The 24305-nt window shown below is 31.2% G+C and overlaps 1 protein-coding gene across 2 annotated transcripts in view; it reads left to right on the plus strand.

Annotated features, from left to right (window-relative positions):
• Window positions 1-23473, plus strand: part of LOC129234124 (bromodomain-containing protein DDB_G0270170-like) — a 65047-nt gene extending 41574 nt beyond the window's left edge. The window contains exons 5-10 of one of the 2 annotated variants that reach the window (XM_054868014.1): window positions 9360-9644; window positions 10314-10577; window positions 12258-12369; window positions 15591-15690; window positions 17134-17211; window positions 22550-23473. In XM_054868014.1, coding sequence (XP_054723989.1) covers window positions 9360-9644; window positions 10314-10577; window positions 12258-12369; window positions 15591-15690; window positions 17134-17211; window positions 22550-22616 — 906 coding nt within the window. In that variant the 3' untranslated portion in view covers window positions 22617-23473. The remainder of the gene's footprint in view (window positions 1-9359; window positions 9645-10313; window positions 10578-12257; window positions 12370-15590; window positions 15691-17133; window positions 17212-22549) is intronic. The other variant, XM_054868015.1, reaches the window with a different exon arrangement.
• Window positions 23474-24305: the final 832 nt, after the last annotated feature.

The following is a 24305-nucleotide window of genomic DNA, read 5'->3' on the forward strand; positions in this document are numbered from 1 at the left end:
TAATTCATCTGATGATATTGAAATTGATTCTTGTTTTGAGTGCGATAAAGAATTCGGAATATTAACTATTGAAGATGATGATGACATCTTTGATTACTCTGAAGATGGACAGGTTTGAATCTTTATCAAATAAAATTCTTTAAATATACTAAGTACAGTGTACAAATGAGTTCATAAATGTTGAATGAAATCCTGTGGTATTTTATTGTGCACATAAATTAACATTTTAGCCATATTAGTATTCTGTTATTTTTCAGTCTATTGTTACTATACAATTTACTTTTGACAAAATACTAATGAGAAATGTATTTCATTGAGATCCTCTGCAGCAGTATTAATTTACATGTAGCCATGTGCCACCACTTTAATGGTGAAAATTTTGGGACAACTTTTCTGATGTTAAAATTTGGGCAAGGGTGAATAACACTTAGGGAAATTCCATGGCATCTAACATTGAAATTAAAAAAAATAATAAAGCATTATTTTTATTAACTAAATGCACCAAATATTAGTTTTTTTACACTATATTAAACAAGGCTAACTGTTGGGAAAGCTTTCAGGAACTTCCTCTTTCAAGGACTTGAAAGCAGAAATAATAATAAACTGAAAAAGACCTTAGTGCAGGAATTAGTAAATGCAGGGAACAAGTCCAATCATTAGCTGTGGCAAAGACCCTAAGTTATGTGATTTAACAACGGCAAATGGTTGACATGTTTTGCATGAAACTAGGAAAAGAAACCTGATTTCTTCCAATGCGTTGCTATCACGTGACTTGGGGTCTTTAATTCATGAAGGAAAGTCTTCACTCCATCCATTTTATCTCTTCTGAATGGTGTAGACAGATTCTGGAAGTATCCAAATAGCCAAGAAACAAAGATGTTACTATTTCTGTGTTCTATCTGGCCATAACTATCTCTGCAATCTCCTCCATCCAATCAATGCCACTCTTGACTCTCTTTGCTCTTTATGTAATCTGTTGAAAGATATCGTTTTGTCCCATCTGTCTACATGTCTTGCTCTTTCTCGTATTTCAATCTGGGAGTTACACTGGGTAGCTAGATATGCCCTTGGTCGTCATGCTCAACCAAATAACATGTTGTTTAATAACAGTAAATGATTAAATTGAGCATACTTATGTAATATAGCAGACAGCCCGGTTATCAGATCCGGAGACTGCAGTTTTGTTCTTATTAGAACTCTTCAGTCTGAAATAGTGAATAACCAAGCTGGAGGCAGATGTCATCTCATTGAAGCTGAGAGGGTCCACAACCTGGTAAATAAAATAAATTTATCTCAACAGCAAGCATCCGCATCATGGTGCAGTTCAACTCGTGAATTGAGTGCATAGCATGGGTATTTTGCAGTACGTTCTGGTTTAGGGATGGTAACCGGGCAGTCTGGTATATTGCATATGGGTGATTCTCCAAAATTCTAACAATATTATGTCCTTGTAGCCTAACATAAAAATTTTCTGTTTAACCCAGAAAGTGTTTTCATTTTTTTAATAGTTAAGAAATAACTTATCTGATGTTATTCTACTCTTATTATAACAATAACTCATTTAGTTTTTTGGAAAAAAATTTTTTAATACTCAGAAAGTCACACTTTTGGCGTGTCACCATCCGTTTTTCAAATGGACTCAAATTACGAGGTCTGATCAAAAAGTTCCAGGACTTTTGAAATTGCGCGGGAACAGAGAGTGCTAAAGACTTCCGGTTAACAGCATTGTTTAGAGTAAGTCTTCCCGAGCACAGCTGTTATTTCATAATATTGATAACCTTCTCCAAACGGAAGTTACAGCTGTTTTACTGAAGCCACTTCTTCGTTTCTAGCATTTTCGTAATGGACAGGAAAGTAGAGCAGCGCGTTTGCGTCAAATTTTGCGTGAAATTGGGCAAATCATTCGTGGAAACTTTCCAAATGCTTCAGGACGCTTTCTGTGATGAAGTGATGAGTCGTTCATGGTGTCATGAGTGGTTCAAACGGTTCAAGGAAGGCAGAACTTCAACAACAGATGACCCTCGTTCAGGAAGGCCTTCAACTTCAACTGACGATGCTCAAGTGGCCAAAGTGAATGCCCTAGTGCGTTCCAATCGACGTTTAACGATTCAAGAGATGGCAGAGGAGTGCCACATCTCATTTGGGTCATGTCAGGAGATCCTGACCAAAAAATTGGAGATGAGAAGGGTTGCAGCCAAATTCGTTCCACGTCTGATGACAGAGGATCAAAAAGCGCACCGCCTGGAGGTTTGTCAGGAGCTCTTGCAAATGGCCAGTTCTGACGAAAACTTTTTGAAAACCATCATCACAGGTGACAAGAGTTGGGTTTATGGCTACGACGTGGAAACGAAGGTGAAGTCGTCCAAGTGGTAGTCAAAAGGCTCACCAAAACCCAAAAAAGCTCGTCAGGTGAGATCGAACGTCAAAGTGATGATCACTGTTTTCTTTGATTCGAAAGGTGTGATCCATCATGAATTCCTCGCACAAGGTGAAACAGTCAACAGATTTCGCTACCTTGACACCCTGAGAACTTTGCATCAAAAAATTAGGCAGAAGAGGCCTGAATTGTGGGTGACAGGCAAGTGGTTTCTCCACCATGACAACGCGCCCTGTCACACCGCCCTCCTCATCCGCGATTTTTTGGCCAAAAACAACATGACAACCCTTCCCCAGCCCCCCCTATTCACCTGATCTGGCCCCCTGCAACTTCTGGCTGTTCCCCAAGCTGAAGTACCCGATGAAAGGACAGCGATTTCAGACGATAGAAGAGATTAAAGAAAAAACGCGGGAGCAGCTCAACAGCATCCCCGAAGAAGAGTTTTCCAGGTGCATGGGACAGTGGAAACACCGGTGGGAGAAGTGTATTTCCTCCAGAGGGTAGTACTTTGAAGGTGATAAGTTAGAATAATTGTTAAAAAATTTTAATAAAGAATTATTGAGAAAGTCCTGGAACTTTTTGATCAGACCTCGTATTTAAAAATTTTATATCAACATTCCACAAATTCAATTTGTAGTACGAAATTAAGCGTATTTAAAGGTGTAAAATAGCATTCTTTAAATAAATTTAATTATTAAAATCATCAAGGTACATCGCTTTGAACTTGGTCCCCAAGTTTTCATGTCATTCTCCTGCCCTAGGAATGAGTTCAATTGTTATAGATAAAAAAAGAGAATTTTTAATCTGCTGTCCTATAAAACTGTTTATTATCACCATTTTGTTGGATTCCTTGAGTATTTTGTTAGTATGATTTGTCTGCTGTTCTCATTAAAATTTTGAAGTTCAAGAATAGGGTATGAAACTCCTGGACAGTATTTCTGTTTTAAATAAACGAAAAATTTAAACTTTATACCTAGTGTGTGGTTGAATTAAGAGATTAGAATAGAAAAATAACATTATTTACCTTAAATATAATCCTGGGCCTACATAACAAACAAATTGTATAAAACTTGTCTTACTCCTGTCCTAAAAAAAGTGTCATACTCCTGTCCTAAAACAATCGCTCTCGGCATTATTTCTCAAGCATTGGTAATGCATCCCGTAGAAAAGAAGGATTTATTACTATTACATTAGTTTGAAAATAAGATTGATTGAAAAAATGAAAGTTAAATTTGGCAAACGATAAATAAAAAATGTATCAGTGGAATAATTCTATTAATTTAATTTTTTTTTGTTGTTCAGAGGAAGCGTTCCAAAAGAGATTTATTGGTTAGGCATTTGTATCACTAAATGTTGCTCGAGTAGATAAGTGAAGTTGCTAGAAAATTTCACAGTTGCTTTAAATTAAATGTAAAATATATGTTATTAATATTGCTGATTCCCTTTTTGTTTTATGTTTGTATTTCCTGAACCATAAAACGTTTCGCAGGTAATGAGAAGGTAACTTTTCTCTTTGTAAATTTTATCATACTGTGCATGGCTAACTTAAAGAAAGCTTTAATGTAGCAATCGATTTTTATTTTCGTTGAAATGAACCTCCATTATTCAGATATCAAAGATAATCATATATTCAAAAATATCCAATACTTTGATACATATCCGAATATTTTGATATATATGTATGTATCTGATATTTTCAATCAGCACTTTAATAGTAAATACATCCTGAAGTTACTGCTATTTATTTTTTTATATTATTATAATTTATAGGGGAGAAAAAACGTAAAATTTGCTGACCCGTGAAAGTTAGGATATTTTGTAAAAATTTTATTGTGAGGACCCCTTTGTTGTGGAGGCCCCGGGGCAGTAGCCCTGCCTGCCCTCCCCTAAATCTGGCCCTGAGTGTAACATTATAACTAACAAACTGAGCATTAAGGATAAAAATGATTGTTTCCTTTTGTATATTTTTTAAATTTTAAACCCAACTAAAAGCAAAATATATACATGACAAGCATTTTATACAATTTTTAAGTTACTGTAAAGTTTAATTCAGAGAACTGTTCCTGTTTCCAAATTTTTCATATCATTTGATAAAATTTGCTGATTTTTTTTTTTTTTTTTTTTTTTTTTTGACAGGCTATTGTGACTTTCTACTAGTGTTAATGGCATTTCGATAAAATATTAATATTTTTATTATTTATGTTCATTGGTCGAAGTTTTTTTTTTAACATTGATGTTTTGTGTTTCTTGTTTCATCAATGCCGATGTTTTATGATTGAACCAAAAATATTTTTTAAAAAAGAATAAAAAAGGAATTTATGTTTGTGTAAACACACGCAATAATAAAATTACATCATGAGTAGATGGTCGCAACCTCCTTCACATTGGACAAAGTTTTCTGTAATTAGTTGTCCAAAGAAGTATGTACTTACATTGGAAGAAAAAGTTAAATGACCCTTTTTCTCCAGCATGCTGTTAACTAGAATGTAGAATGTTGTAAACAAATGTGATATGAATGAATGTTGTCCTACCCTCTTTCTACTTTTTCTGTAATGAGTTGTTGATTCAAATAGGTATAAATTTGGGCTGGGTTATGCATAGATGTATCCCCAAAAACCGGTGTGCATTAGAGTGGTCACAAAAAATCGATTTTCGAATTTCTTCCGTGGCACCCCCTAAAATCTGCCAATGGACTAGAAAACATGATTTGCAAAGTTTCTGCCTAATTCGATAATATTAACACGTGCCGCAGAGAGGCTAAAATTACGAAAAACAACGATTTTTATCAAAAAATCGTAGTTTTTCCTCTTTAAAACCAAAACTTTTCATCCTAGAAACTTCGTTCTGGTCTCAATTTATGGGAAATTTCATTCTCGTGATGAGATGTTTTATCCATTTTTTTAAAATAAAAGTTACAGAATGGTTCTTGGCATTATTCAGGTCAGGTCATGGAAGATATTCTTAATAAGGAATTTTCATGCAAAGACCTAAAAGCATTACAATATTCAATTACATTTATTTGCTCTTTGTTGATTTTAATTTATCCATTGAAAAGCTGTTTAGAAAAGAAAGCCACTAAGCTGTTTAGAAAAGAAAGCAAAGAGTTTAAACTACAAAAAAGAAAAAAAAATCTAATTCATTTTATTACTTACACTGTTAAATGAGATACAATGAAAAGACATATATCATTATGTTATTACTTTTCATTGACAAATTAAAGTTGTAATGGCTTCGATTATGGTAGATTTTGATGAATGTGGAAAAATGTGCATGCATTCAGACAAAACTTGTAATAGAAATAAGTTAGTTAGAAATTAGTTTTACACCTCTTTCAGCTGGGACATTGACAACCCTTAAACTGTTTACTATCATTTTAGTTTTAATATAATATTGGTTTCTTCACTATTCATCAAGATCAGTATTTAAAAATTTTGTATCGATTTCGAATATCTTTAAAAAAAAATTGAATCTCGAAATAGTTGGAGGAGAAATGAAAAAATCTACTTCTTTGTCCAATAAACTAAGCTTCTTTCAAATTGAGCTGTGCTTTTGTATCCCTATCATCACAATAATCTTCATTATTTCCTACTGCAGATTTTAATTTTGCAGCCTCCCTTGTTTTGATCTTTCTTATTTTTTTTTTTTTTTTCACTTTTTAAAAGTATCATCAAAAAAGTGAAATGCAACCTTCTCTGAGTTCAGGACCACAGATGGCTAATTATTTTATGTAGTTCTGTGCCTACATCATCTTCATAAATAGTCTAGTATTGAACCAAGGATTTTACTAACTGTAGATCTTGGTTGGGGGCCAAAGCTGAATCGCAGACATAAACCATACTTTTCTGTAAATATCGATGATAAACAACCAAATATTTTTAATAACATTTATCTCTAAATCGATTAAGGAAAGCTGACCCATGAAAAGATATATTTTTAAAGAGTATATGAGGCAGTGAGACGCAAAGGGATGAAATTGACAGAATTAAAATTTTGGAGATAATCATTACAAATGATAGGGGAACCTCTATTCTGCTTAGGGGCAAGAGATGGTACTAGTAGCTTTGGTAGGGGCTGTTATATAGCATGATTTAGAAACAATAGTTCAAATGAAAGCCTAGGATCTGAACTCTAAACGCATTTTATAAAGAACTTTAAAAAGTCCACTTACATCCCTTTGCTTCTCACTACCTCATATGGCCCTTGTCATCCATCTGGTGCGCTGAATGGCGCCAGGTACTTGAAAAGTAACGTTGTTTGGGGAAAGACTCCCTAAACAAGTTAGACAAAAATGAATGAATTGCTTGTATTCATCCCTAGGCTGCTACTGATTTTATTTCTCAAAAAGAAAGCTTGAAATTTCACCAGGATTGCTTATTTTGTTTTTAATCTTCTATATTTGCTATAATTGCTTCTTATCTATACCATTCATCCTGAAATTCTTGAAAAATAATGGTTGAGGACTAGTGGACGTACCTATTTTGCAAATCAAATCTTCTTTTAATTTAAACCAACTTCTAAAATGTGGTAGAGATTTGCTAAATACAAAAACTTTTTCTGTAACAACTGTACTCACAAAACACAGTTTTGCACTGCAGAAGCCCTAACAAGTCCCCATCTAAGAACACAGACCACTTTTGTGGGAATCGTAAATTTACCTTTCTCTAGGGGATCGAAAGCCCTTAACAGCTAATTTCAAAAGTTTTACACACAGTTGTTTGTTTTAGAGATATAACTATTGTACAGTGAAATCCTGTTACAACGAACTTCGAATTACCGGAACTTTAGGTTGTAACGAGGTTTTACTAGTAATGAAATTAAAGCAACGTAATGGAAATCAAATTAGGGCTGAAAATTTCTTTCGTTAAATCGGATATATTTCGTTGTATCGGTATTCGTTGTAACGGGGTTTCAGTGCATAGATTTCTGATAATATTGCTGTTTTCGCTCTGATTAATTAGCATTGTAAGGGGGTTACAACCATTAACTAAAAGAACTAATACAATTTATTTTTTAATGAATCATTCTTTTAAAGCGATTTTGAGGATATTAGCTACGACCTGAATTGGAAAATCCTGAATAATGTTCAATCAATTTTTACAAGAATTTAAATGAAATTAGACTTAAAGAGAATAAAATTCCCTATAAAATGAAACCATTACGAAGTTTCTAGAATGAATAATTTTGGTTTTACAGATGAAAAACTACGATTTTTTTGCTAAAAATTGCTATTTTTTGTAACTTTAGCCTCTTTGCGGCACGTGTTAATATCATCGAAATGACTTGAAACTTTCCAAATCACATTTTCCAATCTATTGGCACATTTTAGGGGGGTGCCGCAAAAGATTAATTGAAAAAAGTTTTTCCCCATGTACCTTATGACCACCCTAGTGTGCATCCTACATCGTAAAACCAGTGTAGATTTTTTCTCTAAATCGATGCATCTGTACTGCTCCGATGTACAGACACCGGTTCAAGGTTGCTGCCATTTTAATCTCTAATTTTTTCACACTAATGTTAATTCGCAGTGTGTCAATCCAATCTGGTTTTACAATGAAGTTGCAAAGAGTTAGACCTTCATTTCTCCCAAAACATGTAAGGATTGCACATGTGTTCTTAGTTAAATACAAAAGATATGTTGATGAACTAGTAAGTTTATCATATAGTCACTTGCCAGAGCACAAGCAAAATTTAAAGAGCAAAATAGCAACAAAAAATGTAACATGTATTTTGATGCTATAAGAAGTGGAGTTCCTAGCACAGATGTCACACGGGTCAATAACTTGAATTGTCACCGACACCTCCATCCCCTCCCCCAACCAAAAAAAAAAAAAAAAAAGCTTTATAAATGTTTTATGTAAATAAGAATTTTATATAATTTTCAGAAATAACTCAGTTCTATTTTTGTGGTATATCAAAAGTTTGAAGACATAAGCTGCGAATCCATTTTATGCAAAATTTGTCCTAGATGATGTAATGTAACCTCCCCCTCTCCCTGTAATATTGGGCACTTTATTTTTGTTAAATTTGTTTGATTAAATATAATTTAAGATATTGGTGGAAATTGTCAGAATTAAAGTATTTATATTTTTTTAAACTATGAAATATTTGAGTGTCATCTGCTGCAGGTGACCTCTCCCGCTACTGATTACTAGGAACCTTTTTCAGTGCAAGAATATGTGAGCTTTTGAATGGAATATATGACTTTGCGTCCGTTTACTTACATCTTTTCGCATTAAAAAAACAGGCTCTTTATAATCTCAAAACTTGTCTTCATATTTTCCTCTAACTTGCGTTTTTAGCACTGCTTTATAATATAATAAATTTCTTTCTGGTGCTAAAATCTGTTAATTCGTGCGGCATGATATATAATTTTTCTACCTTGTATACATTTTGTTTATCTTAAACAAGCAAGTTTAGTTTTAAAAAAATGAAAAATAAATAAAAAAACCTTACATCATGATGCATTGCTACATTGCAATGTAAAGTTGGCGATGCATCACGATGTAGAAATTCCTACATCGCCCAGCCCTAGTATAAATTATAATTAACATTACAGTAACAGTATGTATTTCAAATTGTTATAAATGTTTAAAAATCATCCATTACTTTTTGCGTTTTGAATATACTTTGCAGTTCAATTCAATAGAAAAGAAATCTTTCTATAACACACAATTCTTTTCTTTCGCTTCCTCCCCTTCCCCTTTTACCATGTTACTAAAAACTAGAAGAAAAAAAAGAATTGGCGAATAATAAATTTGCTTCGACTTACCTCTAGTGTTTCAAGAAAATGTCTGTTAGTAAAAAAATAATGAATATAGTAAAACTTATTATGAAACTTTGTATTAATTGTGCATAAAATAATGTTGTAAAATGATATATATGTATTATAATAAATAATACACAAATAGACTGTCTAAAATTTTAAAGAAAGACCTTATAGAAATTTTTTTATTGTTTTAATCTGTTTTATTTACTTAATTAGAGGAGGAACGACAGAGAAGAAATTCGAAGAAAATTGGCAATGGACTCTGACACAGAAGATTACATTTCTGAAAAACTCAATCAGCACAGGGAGAATGGCAGTAACTTTGATCGCTTAAAAGGAAGTGGAAATCTTCAAATTTGTTTTATGAATGAAGCTGCCAAAGATCAGGACTTGGTTAATCCTGCAGAAGAAGAATTGACCAAGAAAGATGCATCAAAGGCACTTCCCCCAAGAGCTCAAAAACTTTCACTACCATTGTCTTCTGCAACAATATGTGAAAAGGTAAATATTTTTCACCTTTTCTGCCTACAAAAGTAGATAAGCTGTTGAAAAAGTTGAAAGTTTTGGGGCGACTAATAAATTTGCCGTCTAGAATTGAGTGATAAACTTCATTGTTTAAATATAAGAGTTATTTAAACTATTAATTTTTCAAGAACATCAATTGAAGCTGGGCATGATTTTATTTTTAAAATAAATGGCAAAGTTAGCTGCACCAGGATGTAAGAAAAACATGAATTTTTTTGAACCACAGTTCGGGAGTATCTTAAGGCAACCTGAAAATCGCCAGTTTCGGATTCATCTTAGCCTGGTCCTGAGGTTCACATTTGGGATGTTTGCAGTCTGAATTTCACTATTTTGTTTAACATTAAATAAAAGTCTAAAGTGAGAAATGCAACCCCTATGGCATGTCCTCAATCCTGTTTTTTAGTATTAACTGATTGATAATCGTGTGAATACATTTTGCTGATCCTAATACATATGGTAGTTTATTGGACATTTAAAAACTGTCAAGTAGTTCAGTGGTTATATGAATTTTTAAAACACAGCAGAATAATATTGCGGAAAATGGTATGACTTTATGGGAAGATGCATTTTATGATGCATGATGAGCCTAAGAAAATATATTGCTAACTTCATTCATCAGCCTAATGTTAAGCATTTATTTTTCAGCCAAGTACTATGAAAGCACAGAATAACAACAATCGCCCTGTTTTCGTGACAAAAAGGCAAAGGCCAAAGTTTTTCTTCAACCGCCCTCGTAGTTGGCATGCTGCGAAAGCTGAAGAAAATCCTTTCCCAGAGGAAGATCTCTTAGCTAGGCATGTGCGATTGCAAGCTGAAGCTCGGGAGGCCCTTGCCCAGGCTAAGGACATGGCAAGAATGCAGATGGAAATTGAAAGACAGAAGAAAAAGAAAAGTCCCATTGCTGACATAGTAAGTGTTAATGGTATAAGTAAAAAAAAATTTGTATTCCTCACTCTGCTCTTAAAATTTAGCTAAACCTGTGACTTCCATGAAAGTATTTTTGCCGTTAAGTTAAAATGATTATCATTCTTTTAATTATCATGGTTTCGTGTTTGTTAAATACATACTGTCTAATAATAGGTTTTATGATTTTTAATTTTGCTTTTTGATTCAATGTGATGCAAAGACAACACAACCTAATAAACTATTAATACTTTCAGCTTTGACTATAATTAAATAACTTCACATTTTTTCATTTGTAAAACTGTACTTTACATTTATTCATTTTGACACCTTTTTGTTCAATCAGACTATTGTTATTTGTTAAGCAATTATTTTTGCAATTCATTTGGGAAAATTGATCATTATAGAATTTTAAATAAAATGGTTGGTATATGATTAATGTCTTTTAGATTTCTAACATTTTATCTTTCAAGGTAATGATGATTTTAATACCTTAGATGCAAAATTTTAAGTATATATTAAGGTATGACTACCAATGCCTGTCATGCATTGATAAAATTTTTTTGATATTATCAAGAGAACTTAAAGCATTATAAAATAGAGCCACACTGAAAAGTGTGACAGTATGATCTGCTGTATGAACCATAGCTAATTTATTGCTCACTTATTACTCTATGGGCATGTGTGGAATGTTATGGTGGGAGGAATGGGACAGCTGCATTCATGCCAAAATAAAGTTTTAAATATTATTTCTAGTTTGGTCCAGTAGATACTGAAGATTAACTAGAACTAAGCAAGAGTCTAAAACTGCTACATCACTGGACAAGCAAGAATGTATACATACAGTAAAGCATCGTGTCGTTCAAGGAACTGCATAGTGTTTCGATTAGCACAAGCTAGGTGGACAAAAGTCATGTTCAAAATTCTAAACTTTGGTTGGTATTGGGATAATGCAAACAATAAACCAAAACATGATAGTTAGTTATTTGTTTATTTTTAAAATTCTTAAAAAGTTTTTAATGCAACTAGATGAAAATATTTTGTAGTGATTATATACTAAAAATATTTCAATTTTTAAACAAAAGTTATTAAAATGAAACATATACTTTTATTGTTTATCTTGAATACTTATTTTTCAATTCATATTTACAATATTAATGTAATTATATTATGTGGTCATATATCTGCATGCATTTATTTAGATAAAAAGAGTTCATGAAATGTTTTTTCGCTCATGCTAAGAAAAACAAAATAAACTTTAAGTTTATTAATAGTTTTTTTTCTTTTCTTTTTTTTGCATTTTTAAAGTTAGGTGGTCCCACTTCATCCATACCAGAGAGATTTCACCCCTTTACAGAAACTGGAAAAATGTATAACCAATATTCTGGTACTTATAAATGATGCACTTCTGCGTTAAAAGGCATAGGAATGAATCTGGGCTTCATGAGAGCAACATATAACTGTAAAAGATGTATAAACAGTGCTTTACTGTATATGAAATTGTTTTATTTTGGCATAAATCAAATGCAGCTGCTCCACTCCTCCTGCCTCTCCTGTATTGTTTTAATGAATGCTATGGTTGCATTGTCAATGTTTTTCAACGGACCTTATATGTTAATAGATCTTAGATATTAATCACAATGCAAACACACTCAAATTGTGATCTAATAAACACAATATTTTTAGGTTGGTCTTCCTTTTCCAGATGGGAAAAATCTGCTTTCTTACAATGCATTGCTTGCAATGAATGTTGCCCAACTACAAGTCATTGTTAATGATTTACATTCCCAAATTGAGAGTAAGTTGATTTATTATCACTAGTAGTACAATACTGTACTATAAGCTGTCATCTCAAGGTCTTAAAGGCTGTTATTATAAAGATAGGTACTTGTTTTTCTGTTTCACGACAATTAGAAAGTTTCCAGGGAATCTTTTAATCAATTATATTATTTTGTATAAAACAGCTGTAATTTTTAGGAATGAAAATGAGTGAAAAGGGGAGAAAATAAATCTATTTTGATTGCCTTTTCTTTAATTTCTGTTTTTTTTTTTAAATATATTTTAGTAAAAAATAGTTATTCATTTCCCCTGTAGTCAGGCTCTATTTTTGAAATGAGCTCAGGCTTGAGGGATAGAACATAAATGCAAATTAATTCAAAACGTAATTTACTTAAAAGTTTGAAAAGGTGATAAGAGAGTAGGATATGTGATGTTCGTTTTTTAACTACATAACAAAAAAGCAGACTGATTCTCGTTATAGCTATTTGATGACAGTACCTACTTTTAATTTCATTCACCACCAACCTGTACTCTGTGGATGTGAGGTTGTTTAAACCAATCAGAAAAGGGTTTTGGCAGTAGCTGTTATCTGATGCAGTTGTGGATGCATTACCATAACAATTCTGTGCTTGGTCATTTATGAATAAAGCTCCCATCTTGTCATTGGTTAATTAGACACCCTTTAGGCTGTTTCACCATAATTAATTTTTTTGAATGACTATCTTATTTGTAGGGCTTACATTAGAATCACCCAAAAAATTCATGCTGGAGCATATGTTTTGATTAGGTTCTATTTTTGGGGAAATACAGTATTTACTAAATATACAACTACCATTTTTACTGTGATGATGTTTAAAGTTTTAAAATGCTATTTTCTTTTAACTTAAATAACTTTCAATTTCATCCTTAAATCCACAATGCTGCAAGTAGTGTACACATAGGGATTCCTTGCTTGAAAACTTGAAAATTAGAGAATCACATGAATCAGGCTCCCAAGAGCTTATCAAAATATTTAATCAAATGCGTTACTTTCAAATTTAGTTTTTATGGAATATTTTTTTTATGTTTGTGCAATAATTTAAGAAATTTCGTACTGATTTCTTGCAAAAATATTGTTAAAAACCAAACAAAAAAGTGAAAGATTCAAATAAACTAAGAGATAACAAAATTTGGATATTATAAATTATGTACACTATTAAGTATCCTTTTTTAGCCTACTTTCCCGGCAAAAGTTGGAGAAAGAAGATAAAATCCAGAAAGAAGGCTTAATGCATCTTGAAAATATCAGGAAAAACAAAAAAAAAAGTTTAAAAAAAATAAAATAAATAAATAAATATTGAAAAATGGAAAAGTAGGGTAATGAGATGGGGGAAAATGTCGGTCTGTCCTCTCCCCTCCCCGCAATAACTTTTGAGTGAATCGTCCAATTCGAACAATTGTTTTTTTTTCCCAAAAGATCTCGGCGAGGACACCTCATTCCTTTATTTCACTTTTTGATTTGAACTATTTTTCGTTCAATTTTGAACAATTCAAAAAAAATTAACATTAGCTCCCACGGGGAAATTCAAGGCAATTCCGAACTTAAGAGGCGAATTTGCTTCAAAAAAACTTTGTAGGAAAAGGCTTTTGATGAAAAACATGTATATAAAATATCTTTTTGATTTGAACAATATTCCGTTCAATTTTGAACAGTTCAAATCCCTTAACATTAGTGCCTATGGGGAAATTGAAAGTCAATGTAGATTCTGCACTTGAAGGTGCATTTACTTCAAACAAATTTTGTTCAAAATAGCTCTTGACGACATACTCCCGACTCCGACAATTTTGGGCACCTGACTCCGAATCCTGTGCCTTACAATTAGTCGGACTCTGAATTCGTAGCTTTGGCAAAAATTTATACACGGAAGAAAAATGACTGACTCCGACTATTGGATATTCGACTCCAACTCCTTTATCCCAAAATAAGTCTGACTCTGACTCCGCAATCATTGGCAGAGTTGTGAACTCTAAGGGAAATGACAGATTCTGAGTCTTTGAATTAAATCCTTTGGCTCTTGAATCTAACTCTTTTATTCCAAAATGAGATTGACTTCGACTCCGCAGTTATGGTTGTTATTATGAAATATTATTGTTAATATGATTTGTTTCTATTTTCACTCTAAAGTTTTTTTTTATGTATTCAGTTTTTGGCGGAAAAATTCGAAGTCATTAATGTTTCTACTTTAAGATATGCGCAGAAGATTTATTTTTCCGACAATGAAAATTATTTCTTTAGTAGACATTTTATTGTTTTTATTATTATTTTTTTGAAATTACCTTAATTCATTTTTAAAATTATTTTTTGACAACAGGGGAAAAACAAACTATTTTATTATTATTATTATTCTTGATATGATGTATTTATTTTAATGAGCTTATTAATTTTTTTTCTTTTTGAAAGCAGCTAAAGATTTTTTGTTAATGAAATAAAATTTATTTGCTGCTTTGTTTAAAAGGCGCTGCTACTTTATTTGTTCATTTATTTATTTTTTACACATCTAATTCTTTGGATGAGAAAGGAATATTTTATTTCTAGAAAATATTTTAAAAAATTATGTAAAAATAACTTGCGACTTAAGCTAATTTTGATCAGATACTAGAAAGTCGATATTGGTATAGAGGAAAGTAGGCTCGTTTAGTTCAAGACGGAACTTCTTGTCATTAAGAATATTGGTGATTCAGAAGAAGTCAATTTCAAAGTGTGAGGTGTTTTTTAATGTAATCACATGTCAAATATTAAAAAAAAACACTACAAAGATTTTTAGATATAAGAAAATAGCAGTTAAAGAAAAATTATTTTGGTTTTTCTTTGCGATGCATTATTAATAATTTAAGTTTTATTTATGAAAAAAAAGCATTCAACATTTCTGATTCTTTTGCAATAAATTAGTTTATTTATATTTTAAAAAAATAAAGAAAAAATTTATTTAAAGTATGTTTTTAAAGCAATGTATTTCTTTTCTTTCTTTCTTTCTTTTTTTTTTTCGCATGTAATATTTCTATTTATTTGCTCTTTAAAAGAAGAAAAAGTATGTGAGTGCTTAAGTCAAAATGTTACAGAAATCAAAATATATATATGATTAATATTGTTTAAAAAGTTCTCTTGAGTAAATATTTAAAGTACTTTACAGACATGAATTTTTTAAATTCATATAGGCCTTGCATTCTCTGTTTAATGTGTATCATTTTAACATCTTTCAGCTTTGAATGAAGATTTAGTCAAATTTTTACTTGAAAGAGATGATTTGCATATGGAGCAGGACTCGATGCTTGTTGACATAGAGGACTTAACAAGATATTTGTAAGTTTTGATTGTTATTAACATAATTTTAGATTATCACTTCTCTAAATTGATATGAGCAGTAAGTGAGTGAAATACCCTACTTTCTAAATATAAAGATATGATATGAATCCTCTTGAGGCTGTTTCACTTGTTCCTTATCGTTAATAATCCCCATAATGGCTGGTCTTTATTCCCTCCAGGTCAGACAATTTTCAACTCAAATTTGTTTTCCTTTCTATTACAATGTAAACCAGCTTGCCAAAAACATGTGCCACTTGACTAGAGGGAAGTTGTAGTTTTTTAAGCCAAAGCAAACCATTTGATAGTTGCATATGGTATCTTAGCCTTTAGAAAGTCAAACCTAAACAGCATCTATAGACTTTTGTTATCCAAAGCTATAGTAACCTTGTCATAGAAATGTAGTAAATTAATAAAGTGAGATCTATTTCTCCTGAAACATACTGCAAACTAGTCTTCAAAACATTAGTCTTGAAAAAAGTACTATAGAAATAGAAAAGTGCTATTGGAATGCACGTTATTTGAAACTGCTGTTAGAATGCTAATGTATTGAGATAATTAAAATAATAACAAACTAAAAAATAAATAAAATAGTATTCTCAAGAAGAAATTACGAAGTTTTCAATGAAGAATAACTGAGGTAAATATCTCAGGGAGCTGTCTCTAGTAAAATGTTCTTATCAGAATCATTTTAAAAAATTAATTTCTAATTCTTTACAAAATACATCATCACTCTAATCTATATGACAAATTAATTCACTTATCAGGTGACCTTGGTGAACTTCTATTTAGTTTTCAAAATACAAAGGGAAGCACCTCAAAAGGTCTCCCTAAGCAACACAGTCTAAAAAGAAGAGCAAAATCCATGGAAGACATAATATTGTGCAAAAAGAAAAAAAAATATGAATAAAGAGATATGTGAAAAGAGCAAATGACTAAACAGAGAGGACAGCTAAAAAGCTGAACTCTATTAAAGTTAATTTCCTTCCTCTCTCATCAGCTGATGGGTAAGTCCTGAAGAGATTGCATCATATAAAAAAAGATCGACTTCAGCAAATTTATCTTTTTGAACAAACAGATACATTTTATTAATTTGTTGGAATAATTTATTTTACCATCAATCTCAGGTGCCGATTATGGATTTTGGAGCTAAGAATAATTAATGCATTAGTGTTGTAAAGTAAAAGATACTGTTACTAAGCAAATGTGTAGGGAACTGCAAATGTTGTATTATTATGTTTTATTTTATTTTGAATTTGTCTCAACAAAAAGCAAGGCAATGTATTATAAATATAGTATTGACATCACATTTAATAGTTAGTTGTATGCATTCGTTTACTTAAAGTCAATTTTCTATGTTGAAAGTTATGAATTGATATTTGCAGAAGATTTTGATGTTCTTCATTTTATCACATTAAAACGAACATGACAATTTGTTTTCAGAGGTTTGAAAGGAAGTGCTGGTGTCAGTTCCTCAGGTTCTCAAATCTCTGTCAGTAGCAACAGTTCCGATAGTAAGAAGTGAGTCTGTACTAACTAAAAGTTGTGAAAAATTTTTCCGATTTATATCGGGGCTTATTATATCAGCTGATTTATATCAGGCTATTATAACTGGTCCTTTTTTCTTTTAAAATTGCAGGTTTGTTTTGAATTTTCCCTGTAAGGGACTGCAGGGTTTGTATACACTTCTTTAAAACACAAGTAAGAACTTATAAGCACTCATAAGGACCAAAAAATTCAAAAAATAAGGACCTCTGAATAGAATCAATTAAATTGGCACACACATTTTCAAATTCAATCTATCAGAGGATAATGAACAATATTGAACATAAATGATACAATTAAAAAACAAAATTCCTAATAACATGACACAATAAAATCAGGGTTTAAACTGTGGTTTAAAAAAAAAAAACTATGTGGAGTTTTTGTTTTTTTTTTCTTTTTTTTCAAAAATTTTATTGTTTTCCCCCAAATGTTTTCATAAATTTTACATATTACTTCAAAGAGTAAAATCTAATTAATGAAAAGTAACTAGCAAAGCTTTATAAATAAATCACAGGTTTAATAAATTTAGAAACGTATTTTTTTTTAAGGTAATGCAAGTTTGCTAAATAGTTGTAAATTTGTTTTTTTTTAAATCTAAAAACTTTTTCTATCTATTAGGTACATAAATGTACTAGGCAGACCAACTAAGTTTTTCTAAAATTACGTTGAAAAAAAAAATCAAGTAGCTCTTTTATGATTTTTTAAGCATAGTTATTTTTCCGTCTTTTGCATTTCAAAATAGTCCAAAAAGCATTATTTCATCCAAAACTACATATGCTATCTAATTTTCTTGATTACTTAAGATTTATTGAGATGTATTATATACCATGAAGTTAACATTTACATAGTGTGTATAAATCTTAACGCTAGAATATTTAAAAGATGAGAAAAAAAAAAAAAACTAAAGAAGTCCAAGATCACTTAGAGTAGGCATAAAATTGCACTTATACCTGCACACTATTTCCATCCCCAATACACGATGCAGTCAAAGCAAGAAAAGATGCATAAAATTATGAAAACAGAAAACATTCACATAACTCTGCTCGTATTAAAAAAAAATTAATGCTAAATTTTCACCTTTCAAAGAATTTTTTTGATCACAATATAATAAGTCTCATGATGTATGAATGGTGGAAGAATCAATAAACATTAAATTTTTATGACAGTCTTCATTATTAAAATATGTTAAAAGAGTATTTTCATTTAAGCTTGTACTAAGGCTTTTAATTAAAATGATTTTTTTTCTTTAATAAAAAAATTGTATTCCTAAATGCAGTAATCCCAGAGAAATAATGTCTACAATGGAAAACAATGATTTTTTTTAAAACCTACTTCTCCCGTTTCTATGTTGTCACTGATACATTAGGTAAATAAACTACATGATTTGTATCATTTTTTAAAAAAATCTTTAAACAAAATATGCGTTGATCTTTTGATTTTCAAAGTTCTGTAAAGTACATCAGATTTTTGATTCATTTGAAGACATTTACTTCCCATGTTTAAGAATGAGTGGCGGCTCGTGGGAAGGACCAGAGGGGCCTGGGCATTTCATTTTTTCCCCTGAAATGTGTATCCTAATATTCTCAACGTTTCCTTCAAGAAGGATCGGCTCGAAGTCGACCGATCACTAACACGACATTTATTTGTCAAAAAGCATTTTGGTTTTAGAAACTTTTAAAAACGTATCTGAGAAACGCAATAGGGCAGAAGAGATTTTAATTCAAAAAAAAATAATAATGTTATGGTAAATCTTGATTTTTTTAAAAAAGAAATCATTAAATTAAAATATTTCAATAGTTACAGCTAATTGTTCAGCTAGTGTCCCCCTCCCGTCCATATTTCTTTTTCAAGTTCGTCTGAAAATAAGTCTCTCCTATGAATCCCCCTTCCCCTCCCGCCAAAAACATTACGGAACATCTCAACTTTCAATTAAAGATTCCTCCCCAGTGGAAAACTCTGAATACCTTGCGAAATGTGTATAGTAAATTCCTTTAGCTTAGTTTCTTGTTCTATGTAAAATTTTAATTAAAATTTTTTTCAAAGTGACCAATTTGCGATTACTGCCAATTAATTACTGGACCCTTAATTTTAATCATAAAAAGACAAAGCTTCTAGGGCCAAACTAAAAATTTGTTGGAAGCCCTGTTGTATGTACTTTTGTGACAAGTTTTACTGCATTTTGTTCAATCTCTCTTTTGAAATATTACTAAGTAATAGACCTACCCACTTTAGAAAATTCAAAACTTTGTTTGGTTCACTTATGCAATTGTTTTTCAAGCTCTCTACAGATATTGGGCAGATTTGAAAATTTGCCACCCACGACTACCAGTTCATTAGCCTCTACTTCATCAACCAAAAAATGCAAAAGAAAACAAAATCATGATTGCATTTACATGTACGCTTGTCACAGAATTGAGGTATCATTTTCGGCTTTAAATATTTCCAGATGTCTCTAAGTTGTCGTCAAAAGCTCACCATTCACGACACTACTTCCTCCCATTACTTTTGCGATTTTACTACCAATAAATGTCAATTTTACCTTCATTTAGGCCGAAATTAGTATAGCTTTTAGATTTGGGAATTTCAAAAACATTTGTTTTGTGTATTGAATTTAAATTCATTAGAACAGTTTGGTTATAAGGAAATATAATATTTAATATTAGAGACGTACCGAGTAGCACTTTGGCCGAGTAGCCGAGTACCGAGTACTCGGCCTTTCACTACTCGGCCGAGTACCGAGTACTCGGCATTTCACTACTCGGCTGAGTTAACAAGTACCAATTATGTTTTAAGAAGAACCACTGACACACACGTGATCAATTTTGAACTTATTGGAATAGTAGTATAGACCTCTTTGTCCATATAAAAGTTTTTAAAACTAAATTCCTGCTGAAATTTAATTTCGCATTATTTAAAAAAATTTTGTTAACATCAAAAATTTTACAAAAAAATTATTTTTAAAATTAAAAATAAATAAATAAAAGGTATGATTGATCAAGTTGGAATTAAGACAAACTATACCAATCTATTTTAGTTCTAGTCCGCCAAAAATAAATAATTTTTAAAAGCAAATGTGCAGGAACACTGCACACATGTGTTTCTGCATTAGAAGGAACGTCTTTATCGGTGCATAAAATGTGAGCTAACAAATGTTAAGACATTCGACAAAAAAATCCGACTTTTGTCGGATGCCTTTAAATCTACAAGCTCACATTTTGTGCATTGAAAAAGGAATTTCCTGTAACGCCAAAACACGTGTCTGCAATGTTCCTGCACTATGCTTTTAATGGTGTTTTATTTCCCTTTTTTTAAGCAAAGGAATTTTTATATTTCTTATAACTAATTTTTGTTTGTAGCAAAAATCTATTTTTTATGCAAAAATTTCATATTTTCTATACTCACCTTTTTTGCACAATTTTTAATAAATAAGTTTTATTAACTTTGGGGACATTAAAATAAAGATTTATTCCATTAAAGCATTAAAAACTTCATAATTCTCAAAATTTAAAATTGACTTGTAAAATGATTGCAGAATATTTAATATGCTTGCACTTTTTTATAAATTTTAATATCTGTCTTGGACAATATTCAATTTTTTGCAACTACTCGGTATTGGCCGAGTATCTGATCAAAATTTGGCCGAGTACCGAGTACTCGGCAAATTGGCCGAGTACCGAGTAGTTACCGAGTACTCGGTACGTCTCTATTTAATATCAATACAATCAATATCAATAAATCAAGCAACAAACCGTAAACTATATACACTTTAAAAGAAAGTGGACATTTTCTCCGGGAATTAATTTAAATTAAAAATGGGTTTATTATTTGAAAAGAATTATTAACATTATAAATGAGAGTCTGCATTAATAAAACGATATCTCACAAAGTTCCAAGTAAAGGTACAATTAAACTATATTTTATTAAATGCATAAAAGGCAAAAAAAAAAAAAAAAAAAAAATTGCTGCTTACAGAACCCGGCAGAAGTCTTGATTCTTTCCTTAAAAGCAAAATCTCATATTTTTCCGAAATTTAGAAGAGCATTTAAGATATGATATTAGGTACTTTATTTTAATCATTTACTAAACATAAAAATATTAAAATTGAGAAAAAAAGACTATTTTGCAGTAAAAACTATTTCAATTTATTCATTTTTAATAATAAAGAAGGGCTTACATATATCTCCGTGGAATAAAGTACTTAAAACGGAAAAAAAAAAAAAAATGATGCAGCCAAAAAAAAAAAAAAAAAAACCCATAACCATAGCAAAAAAAAAAAATGTCATTTTAGTTGTGAAAATAAATTCCATTCATCTTTGATATTTAATTTAATTCTCGAGCTCAATCATTTATAATTGTTTTGCTTGCTTGAGGTAATCCTTGGATTCCGGTTTTCTATAAACAGTTCTCATAGCTCTCTTAATGCTCGTAGCAGCTTTAAACAAACTTCATCTTTTGCAGACAATTCATATGTTTTAAAATTTAAAAATTTGCATGAAATATTTCTCCCCCATATTGTCATATTTATGTGAAAAATGAGCTTAAAACTGGAACAGAAAAAGAACAGAATCGAAACTACGCAAAATGCTTTGAGGTGCACACTCCCATGCTACAAATCAATTTTATGCCAAATTTCATGAAAATCATTTGAATGGTTTGGGCACTACTGGCATAAGAGAGACATTTCGTCGCCTCAGAGCAACAGTAGGATATCTTAGTGTTATTTCTGGGATCAGATATCTTAGTGTTATTTCTGGGATCAGATGTCTTAGTGTTGCTCTGAGGCGACGATTTATCCTCATTTTCTGCTTTATTATTAGTATTTTGTTATGTTGAATTAAGATGTACTAGAACTAAAACTTCTTATATTACTAGTTATGGTATAAATACTCATGACTGCCAATTCTATCCCCAAAATGGACTTTTTCTTCCAGAACATCAAATTTCTAACTTGTACTCCTTGTAATGTGGATTCACATGAATTAATGGGAAATTTACCAACAACTGTCTGACCACGGGTTGTATGGAAAGGAACATTCGGTTTGCTGGCAAAAATGGACGCTAGTTTATTAGTTTTTAGAGATGTCAGCGTTTGCAGATGTATATAAGCCTCTAAATTAAACAGATTCTCATTCAAATGAGCAGAACACACACATCGTAACTGGTAGTTACCAAATATATAATCTGTGGTTGGACAGTAGTTGTATTGTTACAATTTACAAATGAATGTAATATTCAGTGTTTGGTTATTGTAAACATGATGAAAATCTCATTCTGTTAGTCATGAATTACAGAACTAATCTAAGTTCTTTTTCAGGGATCCAAAAATTGAGTCAGTAAGGAGGTCACAGAGTGTTCACTTAAAATCCAAGAATCTCATGTAGCCTCTGCACCAGCTCACACTCTTCGGCAATGGATACAATAGGAGACGAAATCGCCAACGTGTTGAAAGCAACTGATGATTACAGTGAAACACTACATCAATTGAGAAACTGTTTAAAGTGACATTTTAAAGTGGTTTTGTACAGAAAAGGTGATATCACCCATGCACTCTGAAACATGCATTTTATAAGCAGCATTTGAAAGAAAGTACGATTATTTCAACTATCATCTTGTTTGTGTATGCAAGTTTTCGCTTAAATTGTTATAAATTTGTGCAGTTCGATTTCAAACAATTTTAATACCTTCGTGTGTAAGAGATGAATCACAATGTGTTTAAATGATTAACTCTACATTATATCTTATCAGTGTTCAATTTTTTATTTTTTTAAGTTGTCATTTCTATTAAACAAGCACATTCTAGTTAAGACCCAATTTGAAATATTCCATCATAAAATTTTCCCCTGTACTGATTTGATACACATTCTAAAACTAATATTTCAAACTTATGTTTCTGCTCTAAGTATGTTGTATGAAGACCCTAAATTACATTTTATGAACTTTTATGCCCGAAATAATTCAAGCATTGTACATATTTTCTCTGAATGTAATAGCATTTAGTAATGATATCGATGTGAAATATGTAAAAAAAGTTTTGAAATGCATTTCTAAAGACTGGAAAATTCACCTACTTGTTAAGATCTTGCAAATATTGTAGAATTCAAACTAAAATGTTTGAAATGATTTAAAGGTTTTGTAGATATTTTTTGTTGTAATCCTTAATACAGAAGTGTCAAGTGTTAGTGAGATGTAAATTTTATTTAATACCTAATGTTTAATAAAGTAAAAGTACTTATATGGATTTTTTCTTGCTATATAAAAACAATTCATTTTCATATCACACCATTAATACAAGTTTAAAAGAATTTTATTTTCAATTTAAAACATAATGTGTAATCAACTACTAAACACACAAAGCACTTTACAGCCATGTGTACAGAAATGACTTTACACTTGTAAAATGATCTAACAATGAAATTTTAAATAAAGTATGTAAATTTCACTCTCAAATGAAAGTAATTAAACCATATAGACACTTTAAAACATTCATTCTTTCTTTCATAAATTCATTCATTATGTACAAAATTGTCAATAACTATCATTAGTTGGTCACTTAATGTCCAACGACACCAATTGTAAAATCAGAACAAAATTTTTGGAAAGACCTATTTTATTAATAACTCTAACTAATGAACCAATGTTTACAGTGCTTAACTTTGTATTCATCAGCTAATTTGAACTGCCATCAAACACCCGAATCATCAATTGATATTTCTAGATATCTGAACCTTGAAGCAGGAATTAGTAAATGGAGGGAGTAAGTCCAATGATTGGCTTAGCAAAAGTTGAGACAAAGACACACAGTCATGTGACTCAACAACGATGAATGGTTGACATGTTCAGTGTGAAACTAGCGCAAGAAAACGGATTTCTTCAACACACAATGCTTTGTTTTAAAATCTATCACATGATTTGGAATCTTAGCTTCACGAATGAAAGTCTTCACTCCCTCCATTTTATCTCTTCTGACCTGAACTGCCGATAGAAGCCTTCTGATCGTTTGAAGAACACTTTCATAGAGGCTTCAAGTGTCTGAGGTTCAACTTGTTTCGCAAGAATGCTTCAATCAGCAG

The sequence above is a fragment of the Uloborus diversus genome, chromosome 1 (assembly GCF_026930045.1).
Source record: "Uloborus diversus isolate 005 chromosome 1, Udiv.v.3.1, whole genome shotgun sequence".
NCBI classification, from domain to species: domain Eukaryota; kingdom Metazoa; phylum Arthropoda; class Arachnida; order Araneae; family Uloboridae; genus Uloborus; species Uloborus diversus.